Source organism: Cavia porcellus, unplaced genomic scaffold (assembly GCF_034190915.1).
Source record: "Cavia porcellus strain 051 isolate PalLab524CR breed Dunkin Hartley unplaced genomic scaffold, mCavPor4.1 scaffold_4, whole genome shotgun sequence".
Taxonomy (NCBI): domain Eukaryota; kingdom Metazoa; phylum Chordata; class Mammalia; order Rodentia; family Caviidae; genus Cavia; species Cavia porcellus.
In genome coordinates, this window is record NW_026947487.1 from 84,608,087 (window position 1) to 84,632,608 (window position 24,522).

General features: G+C 51.7%; 1 protein-coding gene and 2 long non-coding RNA genes across 10 annotated transcripts in view; 1 reads left to right on the forward strand and 2 right to left on the reverse strand.

Annotated features, from left to right (window-relative positions):
- Kifc3 (kinesin family member C3) overlaps window positions 1–24,522 on the reverse strand; it is a 61,857-nt gene that overhangs the window by 26,716 nt on the left and 10,619 nt on the right. For 6 of the 8 annotated variants that reach the window (XM_063247394.1, XM_063247392.1, XM_063247390.1 and 3 more), the window contains exons 2-3: window positions 3,367–3,574; window positions 867–1,009 (exon numbers count right to left, since the gene is read on the reverse strand). In XM_063247394.1, the coding sequence (XP_063103464.1) occupies window positions 867–1,009; window positions 3,367–3,574 (351 nt within the window). Of the gene's footprint in view, window positions 1–866; window positions 1,010–3,037; window positions 3,281–3,366; window positions 3,575–24,522 lie in introns of those variants that run through there. The other 2 variants (XM_063247396.1, XM_063247397.1) reach the window with 2 other exon arrangements.
- LOC134475752 (uncharacterized) lies at window positions 3,569–19,670 on the forward strand. The gene is made up of 3 exons (XR_010046983.1): window positions 3,569–3,896; window positions 14,289–14,667; window positions 18,256–19,670. It is a non-coding gene; the product is annotated as an uncharacterized LOC134475752 (long non-coding RNA).
- On the reverse strand, window positions 6,458–7,595 carry LOC134475751 (uncharacterized). Its single transcript, XR_010046982.1, has 2 exons — window positions 7,086–7,595; window positions 6,458–6,760 (listed from the first exon to the last, which is right to left on the reverse strand). It is a non-coding gene; the product is annotated as an uncharacterized LOC134475751 (long non-coding RNA).

Consider the following 24,522-nt stretch of genomic DNA (forward strand, 5'->3'; position numbering starts at 1 on the left):
TCAAGTAGAATATTACACAGTAGTTTAAAAGAATGAGGCTGATAGGCTATAAATATAAGCAGTTACACAGAAACGATAAATGAATAACCAAGTCTGTCACTGTAGATGTCTCAAGTTGGGACCACAAGAGGCATTCAGCTTCAGGTATTGTGTAAAACTGCACAATGTAAGTTCCTTGTACCATGGATTACAAAGCTAGTTGTGTTCAGTAGTTTAGACCCCCAGTCACCGGGTGACCGGCAACAAGTTATCTAACCTCTCTGAACCTGAATGGCCTCATCTTTAAACCTCAGATAAAACAGCAAGTGTCTTGGGACAGTTAGGAGGATTATATGAGATACATAAACCTACCCGTTCAGGAACAATGTTTAACAAACACTAACCACTACACTGCGATCTTTCTGTATTATTTCAATAATCACGCCATTCTCACACATACATGTAAAGTGTACCTTTTAAAAATTGGTGATAATAGTGGGCAAGTTCCAAGTGTTGGTGAAGCCCTCTGTGGATCTCACTTCAAAGAAATACCATACAAGCATGGTCCATGGTCTCACACCCAAAAGGAAATAAACAGCTACCCCAAACTGGCTCATTGTCTCAGTACTCCAGGCCCTGCTCAAGTCAGCGAAGACTCCATACTTCCCACTTCAACACCTCAGCCATGGCGTGGCCAAAAAGCTTCCATCACCTACAAGCAAACTGCCCCATCCAAGCAGGCTCAAGGTCAGATAGGCCGTGAGAAGCATGGCAGAGAGCTGCAAGGCAGGTCCCCAGAACCTGTCGGGGACCAGCCGCTGGAGCTTAGAGGACTAAGGGGCACCCGCCCACTCACCCCCTCCTCATGCTGAAGGCCCAGCGCTTACCTGCACGGTCAGATAGAGCTTTCGGGGACTCCCAGGGTCCGCCCACTCCACGCTGAGGGCTCGGCACTGCGCTAGGCCAGGGCGAGCTGCAACGCGGGTACTGGAGTCCTCGTCCACGCCAACCAGCGTGTCTCTTCCTCGCCCTGTCCCAGGACAGAAAGATAGGTGAGACACTCAAACCGCTGGCCACAGACCACTGGCCAAGCTCAGCTTTCGCACCCTCTCAGTGGCCGAGAGCACCTCACATGCCCGCATACCTCTGCCCTGTGTGCAGGGAAGGCCGGGCAGGGGCAGCCACCGCACTTTTGTACCAAAAGCCACCCAGACTCCCTTCTGAAGGGCACATGAGACCCCACAGGGGTATCCCCTTGCCTCACAGTGACTCCTAGGATCCACACTTGGTCTGTCTTGAGACAGTACCATAAAGAATTACCATAAAGAGACAGTACCCTGGGAGGTGCACCCCAGGGCTGTGGCTTTATTACACAGGCTGCCTCTAGGTGGCAATTTCTCCCTGCCTTCATTAAAGCCCAAACCACAGTGGGTGGCCTGGCCCTGGCTGTTCCCCAAAGCATTCTTAGGACCAGCTAAAAAGCATCCCCTTGGGCTCTGACATAGTGTCCTGCTGACTGGGCAAGCCCCTTCCCCACCTACCTCCCCCACCCCACAGCCTGTGGAGCAGACAGAGTACCAAACTGTAGAGCCACGCCCTGGGACACAATCTCATCTGACTATCGCTGGTAGACAGGTGCTTTCCAGGCCTTCCCAAGCCTCAGTGTGCTTGTCAGTAAAATGGGAGAGATAACCAACTATGCTGTCCTATGGTGAGGATCAGAAGGGAGGGGACATAATAAGTACCCACAGGGTACTAAACACAGAGGAAGTGCCCCCAGATACAGGCCTAGAGGGTCACAGCCACCACCAGCTCTTCATAACTCAGGAAAAGAACCGGCAGGCCAGAAGGATTAAGGATGTGCCTGGGGTCACATAGAGTCAGTATTCAAACCCTCTGTGCTGATCAACCCACTGCCACCCATCACTCTCAGAGGGCCTGAAGGGCTGGTGGGAGCACTCAGAGAGGCTGGGCAGAGACCCTCCCCAGCGGCAGACCATGCCTGTATTTTAAAAAGTTCATCTGACCCATGTCTCAAAGTTTGAGAATATTATTGTCATAATATTCATTTTAAAGACCTACACATGTGTGCACGCACATATACACACAAGCACACACAAACTGTAAGGAGCTATACAAAATGCTTGCTTTTTTTTTGTATTTTTCTGTGGTTTTTCTGTTCTTTTCAATTTTTGTTTCGTTAGGTTTTCCAAAGGAAAATGCTTTTGTTTTCCTTTTCTCTTTTTTAACCAGAAAACCCACACTTGCTCACATTACATTTATAATCCTCTCAACAACCTGGCAGGGTGGATCCCATCCTCTGCCCCTTTCAGACATCTGGGTCTTCCGGACCCACAGCTTTTCCTGGGGGCTCCCAGGGTCATCCCCAGCTCTGGTGAGGCGCAGTGAGTGCCAGCAAGCCACAGAAGTGGGGAGACCTTGGAAGGCACTGCTCTGGCTGCCCTGACAGCACAAACGCAGCGGTGGTGGAAGCGGATGAACAGGAACTTCCTACATGCACTCTCTGGGCCTCAGTGTCCCCTCTGTACACTGAGAGGCTTAGACCTCATGGCCCAGAAGACAGGTTAGAAAGCTAAACCAGTCCCTGCAGGTCAGGGGTGAGTGACAGCAGATTCCCAAAGGAATCCGCTGGAACTCTGTCTCCCTACTCTACCCCTGAGATCTGCCCCTAGGGAGCTCAGCAAGGGGTCACAGGTGGCTCTCCAGCCCCAACGACCCAGCTTCCACTAGGAATCAGAGAAGCCACTCTCTCCTTGACTTCCCTGCACCAGGGGACATGACCCAGAAAGTCCAGTTGGCACTGACAGCTCCCCAGGGCACAGCAGAGGCCCAGACTCGGGGACCCTTCACCACACACCTGCTGTGGGGGGATCTCTACAGAGGCCACCCAGGGCAACTCCTAAATCTAAGCTCATAGCACCCAAAGCCGGCCAGGCCACGGTCCAAACAGCCTCAGTGCGCTCCTCACGCCCGTCCAGGGCGAGTCCGGGGCGGCATCGAGTGTCAGTGCCGCGCCAGGCACCGGCACTTCACTTACCTTGTTTACACCGTGGGCAGGGACCAGGGTGAGCCCCCAAGCGTGTTCCAGGCAGACCGCCGAACCCCAACCCAGTGGGATCAGCGACAGCGTGGTCGATTCCCCCTGCGCCTTGAACTGTTAAAGTTTAACCCACACTCAGCCTCCTCCGGCGAGACTGACTGAAGAACTGACGTTCCCTCCCTTCCTGGCGCTGAGCTGCCGGACTGCTACCCTGTAATTACCTGACAGCTCGACTGAGTTTAGGAACCTCGAGAAACCTTAGGCTCATCTCTAGTATCTGGAGGAAGGAAGGGAAATAAAGAGGCATTTTAAAAATGCGGACTCACCAGTTCTCAACCTCCCCGGGCCGGTGTGTGGGAAAGGGCGGGCAGCCGGGCTGGCTGGGGCCGGGGCGGGGCGAGCCATCCCCAGCTCACGCTCCCGGGCCCGGCCCACTCTCCAAAGGGCCCGCAGTGAGGGCGTGGCTCCCAGGTTCCAGGGCCGAGAGGGGACCATGGCCCGGGGCTCAGCAGCCTCCTTTGGGCATGGGGCAGCCTGTGGAGACAGCAAGGGGAGCAGAGTTTGATGCCGGCTGGTGGGCACCCAGCCATCTGGCAGGGTCCACGAAGGACCAGTCACCTGTTACCAGGGCAGGAGCCCCAGACTCAACCTCTTCAAGGATCCCTGGGCTCACAGGACAAAACAGAGCCTGTCTCTGTGTTGGGATGCTTATTACAGAATAGGGAGGCTCAGGAGTGGGTGAGGAGGCACCAGGTGTGCCTGCCACATCCAAGCCCTTCATCCCAGTACCTGGCAGCACAAAGACATGCCAGGTCACAGCACCCCAGGAGTCAGCACCAGGAGCTGGCAGCATCTGGTGAGTCCATCCTTTCTCTTATTTTCTAACCACACTGGGCCATGTACTTAGCCTCAGTCTTCAGACTCCTCTGTCCCAGTGGCCACGCTCTGAATCCTAGCATGTCACTAAGGGGCTCAGAGGGCCAGAGGCAAGTTATGGTTTTTCATTTTGTTTTATTTGTAGTGAGACTGAACCCAGGACCTTTGCATGAGCTACATCCCCAGTCCAACCACCCCTGTTTTATTAAGACAAGGTCTAAGTCACTAAGTGAGGTGGGCTGGTCTTGAACTCCTTCTGCCTCAGCCTCCCAGGGTGCCAGGTTTATAGGCATGCACAACCATGCCCAATGAAAATCAGTTTTATACATGGCAAATGATCCTACAGTGTAGCTCATTCATGTATTCAAGTGGCTTTCACTTTGTGCCTTGAGCATTGCAAGTACTGTGCTAGGTATTACAGGTTTGGTTTGATTTTTTGAGATAGGGTCTCATTATGTATTTCAGTGTAGTTCAAGCTGACCTTGAACTACTCCTGCCTCAGCCTCCCTGGGATTACTTAATAGACATGTGCACTGCACCCAGCCTGCAGGTGTTGGCATACAAAGGTTTATTCATATTTTTTTCATTTAATAAGTACTTATTGAGTGCTATCATGTGCCAGGCACCTACCAGGGATCCTTTGTGTGTTTTTTTTTGGGGGGGGTGGTTCAGGAGAGATGTGGCCTCAAAGCTCACAGTTAAGAGATAAACGCTGCAGTTAACTCTCAGGATATGAACAGGATATGGCGAGGTGTGCCAGGTACCAGGTGGTGTGGGGTGCAGAGGACCAATCGAGGACAGAAAGCTGCGTGAGTCCATTAGGAACTGAGTAAGTGAACAGAACAGAGTTTGAGCCTTCCTTGCACACCTTTACCCTGCATGTTTAGCCTGTGCAGAGCAGCCTCGAGGGCATTCGAGCTAAGTTGCAGTCCCAGGCTCAGACAGTGATGCCAATTATAGAAGCAAAGTCAGCCTGAAGAGATAACATGGAGTTTGGTTTTAGGAGTGAGTTGGGAGCACCCTAGGGAGTTCCTATGGAGCTTCTCGCAGCGACCACTTTCTGTCAGGCAGCAAAGACATCTATTTGCATAGGGTCCACCTTTTGTGACCCATTTTGGGTCCCAGAGGGCGGGACCCACACTACCAGTAGCACCAGCCTTCTGCGCCTACACCAAGTGTTCTGCAATGGCTTATTGGGTGACTGTCCTGAAACACACACACACACACACACACACACTCAAGCTCTGACTAAAGCTTGGGAGAGAGGTGACAGCTGGCCACTCAGACTCAGAGCTAAAGGCTATTGCTGCCAAAGGTCAGGATGCAATCCCCAAGGTTGAGCAAGAGGAGAGGTGACCAGGTAAAGACAGCCATGAAATGGGAGGTCAGAGAAGTGACCAACTAGTGAGAGGGAGGGAGGGGATGGTCAGATAGTCACCTCTGGAAGAAAGCCCAGACAGCAGAAAGACCCGGGGAGCCCATTAAGAGGTCAGCTGAGGACGGCAAAGGGCAGATCTGGGAAGCCACAAATGGGGGTGGGACAGAAGCAGGAGAAGGCAATTGAGAAGATGTGGTGTTTAGAAAAGGGGAGAGCTGACATGTTTGGTACGCAGAAGCAGGCATGAATACAGAAGCAACAAACCTACAAGTCCAGGGGCTGGCAGTCTGATCACCTGCTGCCTGATGTTAGTTGGCAGAGGCCTAGAAGGAGCTGTAGTCTCTTCCGTCCTTGATTAAGACAACAAGAGGAGGTGATCCTTGGGTACAATCTCACTGGGAAGGGAATAGGAATGTGGGCCAAAGCCCAGGGCAGAAGCTAATCTGAAAACGTTGCCCAACACCACCAAGAAACTGACGTGGAGCAGAGTAGAGTGGAAAAGCTAAGGGAATAGCCCCATGTCCCCTTCTCCAAGCTGTGTAAAGAGATGGGCAGAAATCAACCCTACAGACTGATGGTGAAGGAAGGAGAAAGGCAGGGCTGCCTGCAAACCCAGCTCCTGGCAAGGTGAGCTGGTGCCTGGCACAGACGGCCGCTTCATGGTTGAAAGAGAAGACTAGGGGGATCAGCTAGGGCAAGATATGGGCCACAGGAGGCCACATGCCTGCGTTATCAGGAAAGGAAGTTGGAAAGGCAGCCAGGAAGATGTCAGGAAGAAAGAGGAAGGGTGTGTGCTAAAGCCCCAAAAGGAAAAAGCAGCTGAATTTAGCAGCTGGAGGAGTGCTAAGGTCAGAAGCATTAAGGAATCTCAGTAAGTCCAGGGGTCCAGGCCAAGAAAGAATCAGTCTCTCTCTCTCTAGTTACATGAGTTTTGGATATCAGACCTGATATCCTGGAAACTCTACTGACCTAAGATTCACAGGGTTAAGTGGTGGCTCTGGTTCAGAATCTAGATCTGCTACTTAGTACAAGTATCCTTGGGACAATTATTTTGCTTCTCTATGCCTTGTTACCTCCATATATAAAATAGAAATCTACCTTTATAGCACTGGTATAAAGATTAGACAGTACACATGTAAAGTACTAGGAACACTACTGGCATATACAAGAAGCTCAAAAATTTAATTTTATTAACTTTGTTCCATCAGTGGACATCTGCCTCTCCAGGTTTAGGCCAAGACAGCAGAACTGCATCCTCCCCACTGCCCTACATGAGTGACATTGCAAAGTTTGGGTAACAGAGTTGGTAGAAGACCACACAGCAGAGGGATTGATCTCCCCAGGACTTGCCCCCCAACACAGTCACACTTCGTCGTTTTTCTAGAGCCAATTCGGATTTCAAAGCACCTGCTCCCTGGTGCTGTTGCAGACAGCAGAACCCAGCACTCTGGTCCCTGAAGTCCAATCTGCAAACACAGGGCCCCATTCTGAGGCTGTGATCCCAGCAAATCACTCTCCCTGGTCAAGGAAAGGGCTACTTTATCAAGGGCACAGGGACTAGGTCAGGCAAGGAAGGTGCTCACCCACTCTTGGGCAGAGGAAACCAGGGAAGGGGAAAGAACAGGGGTGCTCACAACTCCCAATCTTGAGACAGAACTATTGGGGGTGGAGGGGGGCAGCAAACTGTACTTCAGAATTTTGATACAGCAAGAGCAGGCCCTTCCCTAAGGCCAACCAGAGTTCTGCTCTAACTCACAGAAGGGCATGGAAAGGAGCAGCTTCTGGGCTCACCCTGTCTGCTGGGATTCCCCAGCTGCAGCTGTCAATGGCTCAATTCCTCACTGTCCCGGAGGGCACTGGCCAAGGCCCTCCTTCCAATCCTGGGCCAGACTAGCACACTCCACCCGGGCCGGCAGGGGGAGGCAACTGCTCAGAAGGAGCGGTGGGAGGGACTGAAATGACAAGGTCTCCCTAGAGTCCGGGGTGCCGGAGACCAGGCAGGGGAGGGGGCGGCGCTGATTGACACATAGCTCCCAAGTAGGGTCTGCGCTACAGCTAGCCAATGAAATCAGAAGGGGGTCCCATGGTACCAGCAACCCCTAACCCGGCTACAGGGCAATGTTCTGGTCTTGAGCTGTATGACACCAAGGGACGCGGTGGAGGAATGAGTCTAGGATTCCGGCCTTCCCAGGTCCCCAGTAGGTCCCGGCACAGGAATTCTGAGGGCTGGTCCGGTCCAAATGCTGCACCCCAAACCGGGCAGCAAGGCGGAGCCTGATTGCCCAACCCAGCTGGGCCCCGACTCACCGGCCTGGCGCAAGCAGGATCCCCACGTCGCGGCAGCGCCCTGGCTCGGCCCGGCCCGCTGGCTGGAGGCAGCTCCACGCCGCCGTCTCCTCCTCCTCCTCCTTACAGTCTTTGGCCCGCCCCGCTCCCGCCCCTCCCGCACACTTTCCACAGGAAATGATTAACTCGGGCCGCGGCGCGTTCCCATGGCAACCCGCTGTACCCGGCGGGGAGCGGGGCGGCGCGCGTCCTCATGCACACACACCAGGCGCTTGTCTCCATGCACATGCCTGCGCACACGTGTATGCTCATCCTGTGGTGCACACACGCCTGTCCTTTCCCAAACAGGCTTGCGCCCTTTGCTGCCGACACGGACTGCACACATGCCTTTACACAGCTCCCTCCCCAGGCTGAGAAGCACACTCCTAACTGCTCATACAGGCAGCAGAACCCACAGTCTCAACCCCAGTACAAAACTTTCACACTCTAGAGCTGGTACATATGGATGCTTTGCTCACAGGGTCTCGGATACAAGCGTATTTTCTTCCCCTTCTAGCATGCACAAGTGCTCTTGCACACGAGGTAGTACGCTTACACATTGTCATGCATTCCCATGTGCTCTGGCACTACTGCTGTGCAGCTCACATACACATGCTCACTCCATGTAACACCCACACTTTGGCCCAGCTGCTTCCTGCCCAGCAGCCCCTTGCCCCACCCACCCCACCCCACCCCTGCAAATGAACCTCTCTGCAGCGGGGAGCTGCTTGGGGTTAAGGAAAAACCTCTGTGAGCCCCAGGGAAAACAGGCCTAGAGGGCAGCGCCTCCCAGCTTAGCCCCAGCCCTGGAAGGCCCTCCTCAGGATGTGCCTAGGGAGAGTGGGGAACATGCCAGCCAGAAAGACAGCTGACCCAGAGGAGCCACTGTGCTCTTTGTCTCTGAACAGAGGCAGCATTTTGTTCTGGAGTCAGCACCATTTGCCCCCTCCAGAGTGTGTAAGGAGGAGACAGTGGCAGCTCACAACCCAGCCCTGCACGCTGATGGTCCTGCAGATAACAGCCAGCATGGTGGGCATTCTGCCCCTTCCTGCTTGGCAGGGGGTGGCCCAGGAGGGCACCCGAAGGGTTATGCAGCTTCAGGTGGGTCATCTCCTGCTGCTGTCCAGGGGCTGGGCTGGCAGTTGAGAATCTCACCCAGCCTCACAGTGTCCTGGATGCCAGACCAGAACAGCAACAATTCCCCCCTCTAGAAGTGGGCTGGTTTTATTTTCTGAGATTCTAGAGTGAAGGCCAAACAGAGGGTAAATGTCACTCTCCTGGAACCCTCTGGGGAGTTAGATATCCAGCCAAGTCCTCTGAGGGGAGTCATCCTCTCAGAAGCTCTCTGCCTGACCTGAAGATTTCTGACCAAGTATCTCCTTTTATTACAGCCCCTATTCAGTGCCCGGAACAGGTAGGCAGTGCCCACTTTCAAGTATCTTAAGAGTTGCCTCACTGACATTAACTACAGGTTTCTTCTGGCAAAGCCAAAGGCAGGTTTTTAGGTTAATAATAACATTTATTGTACTTTTTCTCTGATTACAGAACTAATAGATGCTCTTGTAACCATCATCCCACCCACTGGGGATAAATGCTGCCAACATTTCAGCACAAGTTTTTTCCGTGTGCACATAATAGAGACCATTTATTCAAAGCTAACTCCATGCCAGGCATTGTGCTGAGCTTTTTTGTAAAAAAGATGTAACCCTGATCGCCCTATGAAGTGGGCACTGTCATAGCCCCATTTTTTTAAGGAGGGAAAACCCGAGCCTCAGAAAGTTCATTCACAAACGCTGGATGAGTCAGAGCTGAGCTATGAGCCCAGTAGTGCTGTGAACACACAAAGCATCATCGTATGTACATAAGTACAAGAGTTTATTACGGTCAAAGCACTAGTGAAGGAAAACTGACAGATTAGAAGGAGACATATTTGAAATTCTAGGAAAACTCTGGCTTTAAATGGAAAAACTGAATTGTTAAGTAACTGTTGGAATTTGTTTTAAGAACCCATAATATCACCAGGAACTGCATACCAACTCCAAGGTCATTTTTATGCCAGAAACTTCACTGACGGTTTACAGAGGCTGCCAACTCTCCCCTGGCCACAGGGGTGGTGGAGGATTTGCCAGAAACCTGCCCATCCCAACATGAGCCTTTGCCCTTGACACTTCCTGCCCATCTGCTAGAGGCATAGATGTCCCCAGAAAGGCCAGACAGAAGCTGGCAGCCAGAAGATTGCAACCCCATACCCATATATATCCTGTCCCCCAGGTAGGTCAGCGCTGCCATCTTTGTGTTCAAAGGAGCTGAAATCCCTAACCTCGCATGCATCTGCATCTATAAAAGACAGCCAAGGCCTCAGATTCCTTTCCCTGGAAGGCAGCAAACAGGAGAAATGATGTTTGCCTTAATCCTTATAGTAACCCAGAGTCAAGTACACATAAGACGTTTCAGTTTGAATAGTTTAACTTGAGACCCAATCTCTTTTCTCCCTCTGCAAGTGCTGACATCCCCATCATACCCCGCCCTCCACCCAAAGGCCTCTTGCTGTCACCCTGCTGCCCCCTGCCTCATATCTGACCAGTTCTGTCCTCCTTTGAGTCCTGCTCACAGACACCAGCAGACACCCCCCCCCCATGCACACACACACACACACACACACACTCACACACACACATACACACATACACAAATATGATGGCCTTTCCTGTCGGGGCAACCCTTCCTGGGAGTCAGAGCCCTTTTCTGACATAATGACAAGAAAAGCCTCACCACATGGCCTGGTGTCACATGCATGTTCACTAAACACATGCAGGGCATGCAGAATTCAAAGAACACGATGCATGAAACATACCCAGACTTTCTTCCCACGTGAATTCATAAAACTTCCTACCAGAAGGAAAAGGATACTTTAAGCACTTGTTTCAGGGTGCTCAGTAATGAGCATCCGGCAGCTATGAAATGTGTGTATCCTTATCTTGGGTAACGATTTTTCTTTTTCTTTTCTGTTTTTTTTTTTTTTTTTTTTTTTTTTTTTTTTTTGAGATGAGGTCTCACTACATGGCCCAGGCTGACCTTGAGCTCCTAGGCTCAAATGATCTTCCTGCCTTAGCCTCCTCAGTAGCTAGGCCTACTGGCAAACACCATCATGCTCAGCTAACAGATTCTTGAAATAAGCAAACGTTCTGGTGTTGAGTTCCATGTTGAGCAATCTTGACTCCACAAGGTGCTAGCTGGAACCTGTGTCTTCCTGTGCCCCCGAAATCATCATGCACTGGGCAGAGACCCTCAGCTGGGCTACAACCTCTTCCAGCCTTGGTCTTGCCAAGCCCTGAGGGCTCAGCAGATACTTGAAGGACTAGCACTTCCCATCCCCTACCTGCTCCCCCAGTGTTCCCCCAAAAGCCCATTTGGAAGGGGAAAAAATTCTTCATTTTCAGAGATCCCTTCAAGGAGCCCAACTCCCCTCCAGCCACCAGGCAGTGGTCCCTGACCCGGGTGGGACCCACTGCCGGCTCCCAGGGTAAAAGGACTGAAACTTCTCTCTACCCTGCAAGGGATTTGGCAGATTCTCTCCCTCCTGCACACTGGGAGCAAAGTAAACAGAGGCCTTTTTTAATCATTTCCTAGAGTCTAAAAAAATGAGAGGAATGCAAACACTGGGGAGATAATACAGTAAGCACCCAGTAATAAAAAGCTTTCCCAAGAATGGATAGGAGCAGCACCGCCGGTAAGCCCAGCCGGCTCCTGGATTCGCCTTGATCCCTCGCTCCTCACAAACGCTCCCCTCCGCTTCACTTGCTGCGCCCAGCTCCTCTCCTACTACACCAACCAGCGCATTATTAATTAACTTGCTTTCTCATTGGCTTTGTCCCTTCCACTGCAAATTCTAGGTGCTTTATGGCTTTTTAAAAATTTACTTTCTTTTTGCATGCTTGCGGGTCTCTAACTTGTAAACTTGCGGATGTTCCTGCCTCAGCCTCCCCAGTAGTTGGGACTGCAATCTCAGACTACTGCGCCCTGCAAGGTGGTGGTGTTTTTTTATTTTTTTTTTCACTTGATGTTTTTCCAACACCAAGGTAATAAATAGAAGCCAAGAAAGGGAAAAGCCACCCTTAGCTTATTGTCGTTGGCCCAGATTTTCTTTCTGGTGTCTAACCTTGGGCTAACTTACTCATAGTAAAAAGAGACAGAAGAAAACGATCCTTAGAATCATAAGAGGAAAACAAGCCATGGGTTTTGGGCCAGGCAGATACTCGTGTGAACCCCGGTTTAGTCACTTCTTTGGTACCTGGGTTTCTTCCTGCGAACATGACACTAATAGTAGTAGTACTTGATCCACTGGATGGTGGTAAGATAAAAGGCAAAGCAAGCATGAGACACCCTTAGCCCAGCACCTGGCATATGACTGGCATTTTTGCAAATACAAACAGCAGTAGGTGGAATGCAGATTAGCTACAATGTAATCAAAATTGTCCATGTTACTTTTTCCCACCAAGATCTGCTCTTTTCTGCAGACCCCAGACTGAAGCTGAGGTTAGAAGATCTCATGAGGCGCTAGGGTCCCACTGAAAATAATCGTTTTTAGTGGCTGCATAATATTCTACAAAGAAGTGCTGTGTGGACCAAGCAGACCATGCCAGGAGGCCAATATCCAAGCAGTGCCCAAAATTTTACCCTTAAAGACAGCATTGCTATCAACATTGTCCCTCTCACAAGCCCATGCATTCTGGGGTGATGGGAGAAAAGGAGCTGTCTGTTTCATAAACTCTTTCTGAATAGAATCTCAGCATTTTGGTTTTGCTTCCGACATGTTACCAGATTGCCCTCAGAAGGGCTGCATCAAATTTATACAGGCATTGGCAGCATTTTTTGAAGAGAACTACTCGTCACTGTAATTTACAGATTTTCTCTTGGATCTCAAATTCTAGCCCTGGCCGGCTCTCCTGAGAGGCACAAGGCATGGGGCAACATCTGAGTGATGGCTGTCAGCCGTGGGGAGCTGTCAGCCAGGCAGGGCCTGACAGAACAGGGACACTGGCTCAGGCTCCCCTCCCACCTGCTCTCAAGTCCTGGCCACTTCCCAGGTGGCTCCAAGCCATCCCACTGCCCCGTGCCCAGCAGCACACAAATGGCTCTGCCAGGTGGTGCTCTCACCCGCCCTAGAGCTGCCTGTCAGCTTCATGCAGTGTCAGTCACTCCTGGAAAGAAAATCCCTCAGGGCTGGGGCTGGGGCAGGGACAGTGTCTGGAGGGAAAGCCCTTTTGTACAAAACCCAGTCCCAGTCCCAACCGCACTGTCCATCTCTTGGCACTGCCCCTATGGCTGTCCCTGAGCCGCAGCTTCACCTGCCAGACTGTGTAGCAGCCACAACAACCCCAGCCGCCACTGCCTCCTCTTCGGGCTGCCCTTGTTTGCAAACAGCTGCGGAAGTTTTGACGCTGCTGATTAACCAGCCTCCCACGGTTGGTCTGTTATTAGTCATCTCCATGAGGCCCAGCTTCCGCCTGCCCCACCAATGTCACTGGCACTCAGGTGACGGAACAAGCAAGACGCTGCGTCAAAATAAAAAAGAGTGGGAACGTAGCACAGTGCAAAGGTTCTGGGTTTAATCCCTAGTGGTGGAAAAAAGAAAAACAGCTGAAGCACTGCATTATGAGAATAACTACGGTAGGCCCACGAATGTGTGGCGTAGCTGAGGACAGGTGGCACGGAGCACTGGCAAAGGTGGGTGGTAGCCACACGCAGTGGTACCAACTGTCATCACAGCTATTCAGGACGCCGAGGCAGGAGGATCAGCTGTTCCAGGCCAGCCTAGGCAACTTAGCATGACTCTGTCTCCAAATAAAAGGACTGAGGATGTTGCTCCGTGAGAGAGTGCTTGGCCACCATGCTCAAGACCTTGGATTCCATCCCCAGCACCATTCCCCCCAAAAGTGAGTGTTACAAGGCAGGAGCTGTGTCCCTAAACTACTACGCGACCTGGGGCAGATTTCTTCCCCAATGGGTGTCTAGCAGGGTGGTGGTGACCTCCCCACTACGCCATGAAGTAGGTGGCACTGAGAAAGGGTGACTGCAGGTCTGAGGAGAGAAGGAGGCAGAGCCCCACGGGAGACAGTACGCATGGGTCCAGCCAACACTGCCTTTGGAATCTGACTTTTGGGAGTGGGGTCCCTGGTATCCCCCAACCACCACACCCTTACTCAGAGCCCAGGAGAGAAGCACATGGGTCACCCAGGGAGCAGGCACTGCTGCCAAGAGAGGAGTGGGCGTGACAGTACTCACCTTTGTCCCCTTCCTCCTCCACGTGGAGAAAGGCAGCATAATAGATGATCAGAGCCTGAGCAGGAAGGGAGCATAGCAGGACACGGTGCTGCTCACCTGGGGGCCTGGGGACACAGCTTGGTGCGAGTCTCGGGGACCAGGGACAGATACATCCCAAGGAGCAAAGTTGGAAGTTGCTGCTGCCCAAGGTCCCACAGCTGGCCCTGTGCTCTGGGCAACTCGGGGTCTGCATGCAGGTGTGGCCCTCACAGGGGCAGTGCCAGCACACACTAGACCCCCAATCAAGGGCACAGGTGCAAGGACGAAATTGGCCATGAGAAGTGGGGGCTCTTCCATTGATAGGGAAGAATCCTGAGGTGCTGCTTCTGGTGTAAATCTCTGCAGGCAGACAGCCTAAGACACATTCAGCCACAAGACACAGATGGCACTGTGCTCCGTGAACAGAGGAGACGCCCCTGCAGACCCCAGCCATCCAGAGGGCCGGACTCAAGCCTCTGCTGAGCAGCCTCAGGTGGTAACTCAGACTTCCCTCTGCTGCACAGCACAGATGCAGCCTGGCACCCCGCTCGCACCCTGCACCTCGTGCCTTGGGAAGGAAGAGACCTGGGCACCAAGAGACTCAGCTGCTGCAAAGCTCCAGCCCAAAGATGGAACTGAGTGCTTGCCAACCAGCAAAGCCACATGACTCAGGCAGGCGATGGACAGACGGGGAGGGAGTGCTGGCTGGTGCAGCGGGAGGGCTGTGCCATCAGGTGCGCACACGGTGAGCAGCCCCACCTTCTAGACAACCCCATGCAGGCAGCCTCCTGTCAGGCCCGGGCCCCTGCACCACTCGGCCTCCCCAGGTGGTCAGGGCATCCTTGTCCCATGATTCTCTTCAGCACACATCCAGGGCCCAGCTGCCTGCCGCCACCCTGCCCAGCTTCTCTCTGCCATCCCTAGCCCCGGCACCTCTTTCAGAAGGGACCTCGTGTTCACCACATGTTCCCATTGGGGCTTGCGGTTACCTGCACAGCAGTAGCCTGTGCACCTGTGAGGCCCCAGGAAGACACCAGGAAACCCTGTGTGTGACTTCCTGATTCTGACCAGTGAGGAGCCAGGACCATCTTCCCTTATCTTCACTCACCTAGCATGGGAGTGGTCACTCTAGGGGATTCATTGCTCTCCTCCATTACACCAGAGCTCCCTAATAAGGCTTCCCTGCTGTGTGATTTGAAGAACAGACTTAACCTGTCTGGGCCTCAGTGTCCTCATAAATAGTACTATTTATTGAGCACTTACTATATGCTACATGCTACGTATTTAATGTGCATGATCACATTTAATTTGTATAGTATCCTACAAGGTGGGTACTATTCACATTACAGATGGGGAAACGTTGATTGTTAAGAAGCCACAGTGAACAGGCTGCCTGGTGAGGGGTGACCTCAATCTGGGGTCCTGGAGGCACATTTGAAACCAGGACAGCTTCAGGGGTGGTGTTGCCAGCTCAAGGCCAGGAGAACAGAATGTTCTGAAATACTGCTCTGTAGGTGCCAAAGGCCCCCATGTTTCCTCAAGTCCCTCCAAACATCTCCCAGAAGCCCCAGGGGCTGACTCTCTGCCCCTCACCCCACTCTGCCAAGCTGGGGCCACCCAAGTGCCTAGGCTGCCTCTTCCACTAGGGAGCCTGAGGCTGCCCCAAGTAGATGCTGTACTGGGAGTAGGGGGATAAATGTGAGCCCCAAAAGGAAAATGGAATGGTGATGCCTGCAAAAACCTCCTCCCACAGCCTGGGAAGAAGAAAGGGAGACAAGGTCTGGCCGCTCCCTCAGCTCTGTCCAGCTGTAGGTCGTCCCACAGCAGAGCCTCCTGGGCTTGTGGCATCACAGATTCTTCTGTGTAACCCCAAACACCCCGACTCCCTTCCTGCCCCTCCTGCACAGTGGCTCTTGTACAGCACTGGGTGCCATGGCCAGGACTGCTGGGGCCCCAGTGGCTGTTCACACCTGGACCCAGCCAGGCCGCCCTGCTGCAAAAGGATTTTTACTTCCTTGAACTTCAGCTGTGTGAGGGGCTTCAGGGGTCCTGTTCCTTTGCTCTAAGGTCTAGGCCTACTCTGTCCTAGTGTAGATTCGCAGCCTTTAACCAGTACCCACAGAGGGGCTGCCAAGCCCCCTTCCCAATGGATCTAAGTCATCTGACTTGCTACGTATGGTTATTTAACAAAGGTGTCTGAGATGCTGGGGAGAAAGGAGAGGGTAACCACACTCCTAAGAGTCCCTTAAATTCTCTAAGCTTCCCCATTGCAGGTAAGAAAGCTGAGCCTCTAAAGGATGAATGGGAACACCAGGTGTGCACACCTGTAATCCCAGCACTTGGGAAACTGCAGCAGGAGGACTGGTGCAAATTCAAGGCCAGCCTGGATTACATACCATAGTGAGACTCTGTCTCAGAAAACAAAACCGAACAAGAAGTGGGGAGCCCACAGAAAGTACTATTTTCAGATACTGTGGGGCTTTCTCTCCACTGCCCAAGTGAACAGAACCTACTTAAAACACAAACCATGCCAGTGTAGGTGGCATTTACCTGTAATCCCAGCACTTGGGAGGCTGAGGCAGGAGGATGTTAAATTTGAGTCTGGCTTACATACTTTGAGGCTAGCCTAAGTGACACAGTGAGACTATCTCAGAAAACAACAAAAGCAAAACCATAGCACTCCTCGCCTCAAACTGAGAAGTGGTGACTGGCTCTGAGAAGTGGGAGACTTGGATCTTTCCTTGTCCAGCATTGTCTCCCTCCCTCCCCTTCCTTCCCCATCAAGGAACAGAAACCAGTGGGGAGGGGCAGGTAGGGGTTCTGACTAACACACAAAACCCTTCCCTGGGCTCAGAAGTGCCAAAGTGAGTCAGGGCTCACCTCTCTTGGGGAGCAGGGAAGCAGCTGACATTCCTGTCTGCGGTACAAAACCACAACAGGCTGTGGAGTGGCAGCTGGCGGTGGCTCCAAAGCACCCTCAGAATGTTGTTGCTGGACAGGTTTGTGAGGCACTGTTAGCCGGGCTCCAGAACCAGGCTGGGCTGCTGCCACCCCAGATGTCACCCAGGAGGCCCAGGCAGGGAGCAGCCACCACCCTCTCACAGCAGGGACATATGGAGGGCCCCTGGGACCTCAGCATCAGCCCCCTCCAGACTCATGGACATCAGCCAGCTCCCTTCGGGCAGCCAGCTGCATCTCCCAGGCAGGGGAAATAGGAGACCAGACTGTGATGCAAGGCTGCCCTTCCCACCCTATTGCTAGCAAGACTTGAGGTCAGGGGAGCTGAAGGGCTCCCCCAAACTGGCCTACAGCCATCATGACTTGCGTGCCCCATAAAAAATACTGAGGACGGTGCTTTGCCTGGACTGTCACATGTATTGATTTCCTGTGGTGGCTTTAACAAAATCACTAACAACTAGGCAGCTTAAAACATCAGAACTATACTCTGTCCTAGTGCTAGAGGCTGGAAGTGCATACTCAAGGCTCTCAGCAAAGGCGCTAGGGAAGATTCCCTCCTGGCCTCTCACAGTTCTTTTTTTTTTTTTTTTTTTTTTTCATTTTCTTTTTGTCTTTTTCGGTACCAGGGATTGAACTTACGACTGCCTGCTTGCAAGGCAGGCACTTATGCCGCTGAGCTAAATCCCCAGCCCCTCACAGTTCTTCTTACAAAGGAAGCTGCACAGTGAGAGCTCTCAATGAGAAAGGAAAGGGAGGCAAGGAGCTAGGCTCCCAGGGCCCAAGTTTGAGGAGGACTGCAAGTTTGAGTCTGGCCTGGGAAATTTAGTGAATTAAGTGAGACCCTATTTTCTTTTTTTTTAATTTAATTTTATTTATTTATTTTTTTGTCTTTTTCGTTTTTATCGGTACCAGGAATCGAACTCATGACTGCCTGCTTGCAAGGCAGGCACTTATGCCGCTGAGCTAAATCCCCAGCCCCTGAGACCCTATTTTCAAAATTTTAAAAATAAAACTAGAAGAGCTAGGGAGGTAGCTTAGTATAAAGGCTTTAGTTTCTTTCTTTTTTTTTTTTTTTTTTGTCTTTTTCCTTTTTATTGGTACCAGGGATTGAACTCACGACTGCCTGCTTGCAAGGCAGGCGCTTATGCCGCTGAGCTAAATCCCCAGTAAAGGCTTTAGTTTCAACACCCAGTACTGCAAAAAAATGAGGAGGAAACCAGTCATGTTGGGTTTAAGGCACACTGCATACATCTGCAGGGACCTTATTTCCCAATAAGCCCACATTCCCGGGATCTGAGTGGGTATCGTGGTCAACCCGGTACATCATATGGAATCCTCTCAATTCACAGGAAACTGCTTCTACCCCATTTTACAGATAAGAGTCAAGAGTTTAAGCAACTTGCCAGAGGGCACATTGCCAGGATGGGAACCGGCTTCTCTGATGCTGGAATCCAAGCAATGTTGCCCCCACGCATCACCACCACCGTCTCCTCCTGCGGGCAGGCGGCTCCTCTTCCGGAGGCCATCACTGTGCTTCCTTCCTCCAGCCGTGACTCCGAGGGGCTGGGCTCCCATCCACGTGGAACCAGGGCCTCTGTTAACTAATTTGGCTGCACTCGCACAGCTAATGCAAGGCGGGTCCACTGTGTAAGCCCACGAGAGGACCTAACGGGACCTTTAGGAACTTTCTGGCTAAACCAGCTGAGGCTACTTGTGCTGGGTGATCAGTGGCATTGCCATGTTTACTGATAACACACGCTCCAGCCACACCGGCCAGCTCATAAAAGGTGTTGTAAATCTGTGGCTTAGATTGGCCTCAACTATTAGCCCAGCTGTTTAAATGGTTACAATGTGGAAGCGATCCAGGTCAAGAACCCAAGCATATATACTCCCAGCACTAGAAGAGTCTACAAAGCACCTATAAACTCTCAGCACTCACTCTTTAGAGGCTAAGGCAGGAGGATCACAAATTCAGACTCAACAAGACTTTATCTCAAGATTAAAAAAGAAAAATAGGGCTGGGGATATAGTTCAGCGTGAAAGCCCTGCCTTCAATCTTTGTATCGCTCCCTCTCTCACACACACAGGCCTTGAAGTGAGCAGCTGAGCTGGGCAGCCAGGAGGCAGTGACAGATGTGGCAGGCCCTGTTCCTCCAGCTGTAGAAGTGGCAGCTCAGACACAGCCCCACCATCAGCCCTGTGTGAGGCTGCGGTGGTGTCCAACAGTCCAGTGTTCACAGGAGCCCCACACTGAAGGGTTGTTGTTAAGTCTGCTTCCCAGCAGAGGATCCGAAGCCAGATCCAGAAGAAGCAGGCCCAGAGGCACAGAGGCTGTGAGAGGCCACGGAGCTGGGAGCACCTCTGCAGACTGGAGGCTGGCACAACCAAGGGAGGTCAAGGCTGAGGGTCAGAAGATCAGAACGAGCCTGCATTTTCCAAGCAGTGCCCAGCAAGGGACCGGGGACACAGGTCCCAGCACAGGCAGGAGGAGGAACTTGGAGGAACCCATCTTGACTATAAAGGAAGCTGCATCTGTGTCTAGTTTTAAAAGCCTCAGTGGCTTCCTGTGGTCACCAAAGCTACCCAGGGCAGGCCCACTGCCTGTCCCTGCCTCAGCTCCAGCTACACAGACTTCTTTGGTCTCAAACTGCCACCGGGCTTTGCACTTGCTGCTCCCTCTGCCTGGAATGCTTCTCCGTGCACTCTGCACATTAAGTCCTTATCCTTACACTCAGCTCAGGTGTCCCTGCATCAGAGCAGCCGTAGAGTTGGTGGCTTTAATCTATGTTTTCTCCCTCTTTTAACCTGATTATGGTTTGTTCCTTAATCGTCTTTCTCCTATGAAAGCAAGAACGTGTGTGTGGCGCACGCATGTGTGTGTGTGTGTGTGTGTGTGTGTGTGTGTGTGTGTGTATCTTTTGTAGTACTAGGGACTGAACCCAGGGCCTCAATGCATATAGGCAAGTGCTCTACTACTGAGCTGCATTCACAGCCCTTTCTACTTTTTATTTTGAGATGGTATATTGCTGAATTGCCCATGCTCATCTGGAACTTGCAGTCCTCCTGGCTCAGTATCCCAAGTAGCTGACCTTTTAGGAGTGAGCCACATGGCCAGATAAGGACTTGGTCCTCCCCCCTGCTGACCTCAGCACCTACCACACTGTCGTGTGCACACAGGTCTGCAGTGGTATTCATTGAATGGACAATGAATGAAGTCAGGAGTGGACGCTGATTCACAGTGACCTATGAATGGACTGGACTGGCGGGTGGATGTGAAGAAAAAGGCCCAGAGAACAAGCCCCAAGTGCAACCTGCTGAGGAAATACTGGGCCTCGAGCCAGGAAGACTTCCTGTAGTGACCAGACTTCATGAGAAAGCTGGAAGGACTTCCTGGAGGAGTGGCCAGACTCTGTGAGAAAGCCCAGAGGACTTCCCGGAGGAGTGATGGCATGTCATGAGGTGGTGCTTTGCCTCTGGCTGAAGCTTTGGGCATGAAGTGGAGCTTGGTGATGCTGTGCTGTCTCAGTCACAGCCACCACCACAGACCAGACCAGGAAGGGTCCTTGGTCCTTGTCATACAGCCCAGCCCATAGCAGTGACTTGGGTTGGGAGGCAGAGATTTTAGCCTGGGAGTTGAACTTTCCCCAGGCTGGCCTGGCGTCTCTCCAAAGGGCCAAAGGCTAATTGCTGCCTTTGCCTGGTAGCCTGGGGAAAGCTGGAAGGTCAGTGGGTGGAGATCATTCTAGGTAGGGAGGATTGAGACCCCCAAGGAATAGGTGCTGATCTCAGAGACCAGAAATTAAAGACACATTGCCTAGAAGCAAAACACCAAAAAAATCCCCAGGGAACAGAGGCCTGTGACTAAGAACTTGTGCTCTGGGGTTAAAACTCAGGGCCACCTCTCTGCACCAAGCAGCCTCAAGCAAGGCTTAGCCTGAGCCCAAGCAATGGAGGACCTGTGTCCTTGACCATCAGAGTCCTTGAGGGATGAAGGAACCAGCAAGGTACAGTGGGTGCTCAAGCATGCCACATGCCAGCACTCACAGTGTAACAACCAGCCTGGACAACAATCGCATGCCTATGATCTTAGCACTGTGGGAGGCTGAGGCAGGAAGATCCTAGGTTCAAGCCCAGCATGGGCAACTTAGGTAGTGTCTCAAAATAAAAACCAAAAAGGGATAGGGATGTAGGATCATGAGAGAGTTCTGAGTTCAGTCTCCAAAACACTACACACACACACTCAATGACAGAAAACCTCAACCTCAATGGCTGTTTCTAGATTGAAACTAATGAGACAAGAAAACTGCATGTGGCAGCTGAAGCTGGATTTCCTTTTGCCTTAAAGGGCACTTTGGAGACAACTGTGAGAAGCCCCACATCGTCTGTAGATTAGATAGTAGCATTGTTTCAGTATTAATTTCCTCATTCTGAGTGTTGCACACTGGCCCAGGAAGACAACATCTCATCTGTAGGAAGCACACACTGACGTATCAGAAGGGAAACAAGTACTGTGTCTGCAAGCTACTCTCTCACACAGTGCAGAGGGAGGCAGAAATGAGGACAGCACCAATGTGGTACATTGCTAACGCCTGGAGCATCTGGTGAGGAAACCTGGTAAGCCTTTATATTACTCTTGCAGCTTGTCAGTAAAGTCTGTAATTTCAAAAAACAGAAAGGCATGTGTGGTCCCCACCCTTGAGTGAGTGCAGAGGCCCCTGCAGACACAGACACTGTTCAGCCCTTCGCCTGGAGCTAGCCTGGTGTTAGCACAGAATCCTGCTCTCTGTGCTCAGTCCTAGGATGGCTAAGCATTCCACTTCTAGGTGAAGCCTATATGGATTAAGTATCCTTGAATCCAAAATCTGAAACTTTTTTTAAATTTTTTGCCAGTGCTGGGAATCAAACCCAGGATTCATGCATACTGCCACTGGGCTACAACCCCAGCCCCTGAGACTTCTTAAACACAGATATCCTTGATATGACACAATTGGAAAATCCCACACCCGACCTCATGTGACAGGTCACAGATAAAATACAGACATACCGAAAACAGTATACAAAATTACCTTTGGCCATGTGTATAAGGTATACATGAAGCATAAATTATTTAGACTTGGTTCCCATGCCAAAAATATCATATGTATACAAATATTCCAGAATCCAAAAAACATCCGGTATCGTAAACACTTCAGGTCTCAAGTGTTTCAGATAGGGGACCCTCAGCCAGTAGCTGAATGTCCTGGGTGTACAATGAGCAAACTAGTCCATGAGGCTTCCTGCCACCACAGAGCCCCTGCGGCCACCCCTTTGGCCATAGGCAGGGTTATAGGAAGTAACAGAATGCAGACTGGACATCTCAGCCCACCCAAGAGCTGGGCCAGCAACCTGCTAGCCAAATAAAGGATTTCCTGCACACAATATTTCAAAGCAGGGAAGTAACCCTGGGCCTGGATAGCTGTGTCCCATGGGTAGCAGGAAGCATGAAGGAGCCAGGCCACCCTCCAGCTCAGCCTTAGGCCAAATGGTTTTTCTTTTTTTTTCTCTTTTTGTTTTACCCCTCTTTTGATTTTCTGAGACACAGTCTTACCTCGCATTTCAGGCTGGCTTTGAACTCACTATTTGGCCTAGGTTGGCCTCAAACTCACTGGGAACCTCCTGCCTCAGTCTCCCAAGTGCTGGGATCACAGGTGTGCACCACCTCATCCAGCACCCCGGGCAAATTGTTAACCTGCATCCCTGGGCCATCAGCTTGGCTGGAACACAATGTGAAGGGTGAACGAGCAAAAGGCAGCAGGGCACTTCATGGCCAAGGAATGTGGCCTTCAGCATGACTTACCCCAGCCCGGCCCACCTGGCAGGTAACTGTCCAGCCCCTGAGCAGTCCCAGGCTGTGCTGCCACACAGGTGACCTGCTAGGGGACTTCCCTCCAGTGACCTGGTAAGGGGCGAGTATCGTACCTGGGCGAGGCAAGCGAGACACTCTTGTCAGTCTCCAGAGTCACTGTCCACTTTTCTCTCTTCACCCTTCACCGCAAAATGCCAGGCGTCTTTGCAAGACTGACTTCCCCAGCCAGCCAGGGAGGGTCCCCAAAAAGGTCAGATGGCCCTTGGGTGAGCGCTTTGAGCTCAACCATGAAAGCTGAGATGCATGTGATTACGAGGAGGATACAAGCTTGCGTGCATGCTGTTAAACACCGTGCAGGGAGGACACCACTCCACTTACCTCCCCAGGCCGCCGTGGGGCCAGCTGTGACTCAGGCTTTGACCTCAGCCACCTGCTTAATTTAGCGCGGTAGCAGCTGCCCACCCAAATTAGCTGTCCCTGCCCAGCCTCGGTTCTGCCACTCACATGCCTCCATCTGCTTTGGGTCTTTGTTTTGGGGGTTTTTGTTTTGTTTCAGTTTTTAGACAGGGTCTAACTATGTAGCCCAGGTTGGCCTCAAACTTGTGACAATCCTCCTGCCTTAGTTCTATGAGTGCTGGGATTATAGGTGTGGGCCACCACACCTAGCTTGCTTCAGTTCTTGGAAGCCAAATTGGCACATTACTCTGAGAAGCTGGGTGATTGTTTTTAACTCATCTAAGCTCAAACAGTAATGGTTAGGCTGAAAATTAAGTCTCTCTTTAGCCTTCTGAGAAGTTAATGAAAAATATGGGTCCTCTGTCCAGTATAAAACTATGCAATTACTTTGCATTTAGTATCTGAATGGGGTTCATAGGCTCTCCCATTAAGCTTTGGAAGAGGGCCCAGCACATAGACTAGAGCAGGAGGGTCATGAGTTCAAAGCCCACCTGAACTACATGGAGAGACCTTGCCTAAAACAAAACAAAAAGGCTTGGGAAGAGAAAGACTAGAATAGGTGCAGAAAATTTATCCCTTCTGGGTGTGATGATGAACACCTATAGTCCCGGCACTGGGGAAGCTGAGGCAGAAGGATCACCACAAGTTTGAGGTCAGGCTGGGCTATAGAGTTCAAGGCCAGTCTGCTCTACAAAAGCAAGACCCCATTTCAAAAAGAAAAGAAAGAGGAAAGAAAAGAAAAATTGTATCTAACCATCACTTCTGTGTATGTGGGTGTTCGAAGCGGGCCATAATCCAGGAAGTCATCAGTTTGTCCTATTGTCACAGTAGGAGCCATTAGGTTCCAATTCCAGAAGTCAGGCTCTTTGTTGCTACTCCGTGGGGGTACGTACCTTTCATGGGCACTATGCTCTGTGACCTCAGGCTCCCAGGATGTGGCTGTCACACAGAGGTGCCACACTGCTCCTAAGCAGCGCCAAGATGTGGGGTCTTGGGTCCTGCAGTGGTCCATGCCGACAGCTGCTGCCTGGGGCAGTGAAACCAGACACCTCGGGGAAGGTTGGGCTCACACCCAGTCATGCATGAATATTTTACACCAGCAGCCGCTAATGCTCGGGTTCACAAAAGTCACTCCAGGAAAGCTGCGTCCAGAAAGCACAGACCCTGTGTCTCCCCTTCACGGTCTACTTCAAACTGCAGGGGCTCCACTTCAAACTACAGGGGCTCCATCAGAAAGAGGCTGCAGGGAGCCAGAGCTGTGCAAACAGAGGCTATGTCAGGGACACAGGCTTTGTCTTCCAAGGTCCTGGGAGCCATGAGCCTCCCAGGCCACAGTCAGGT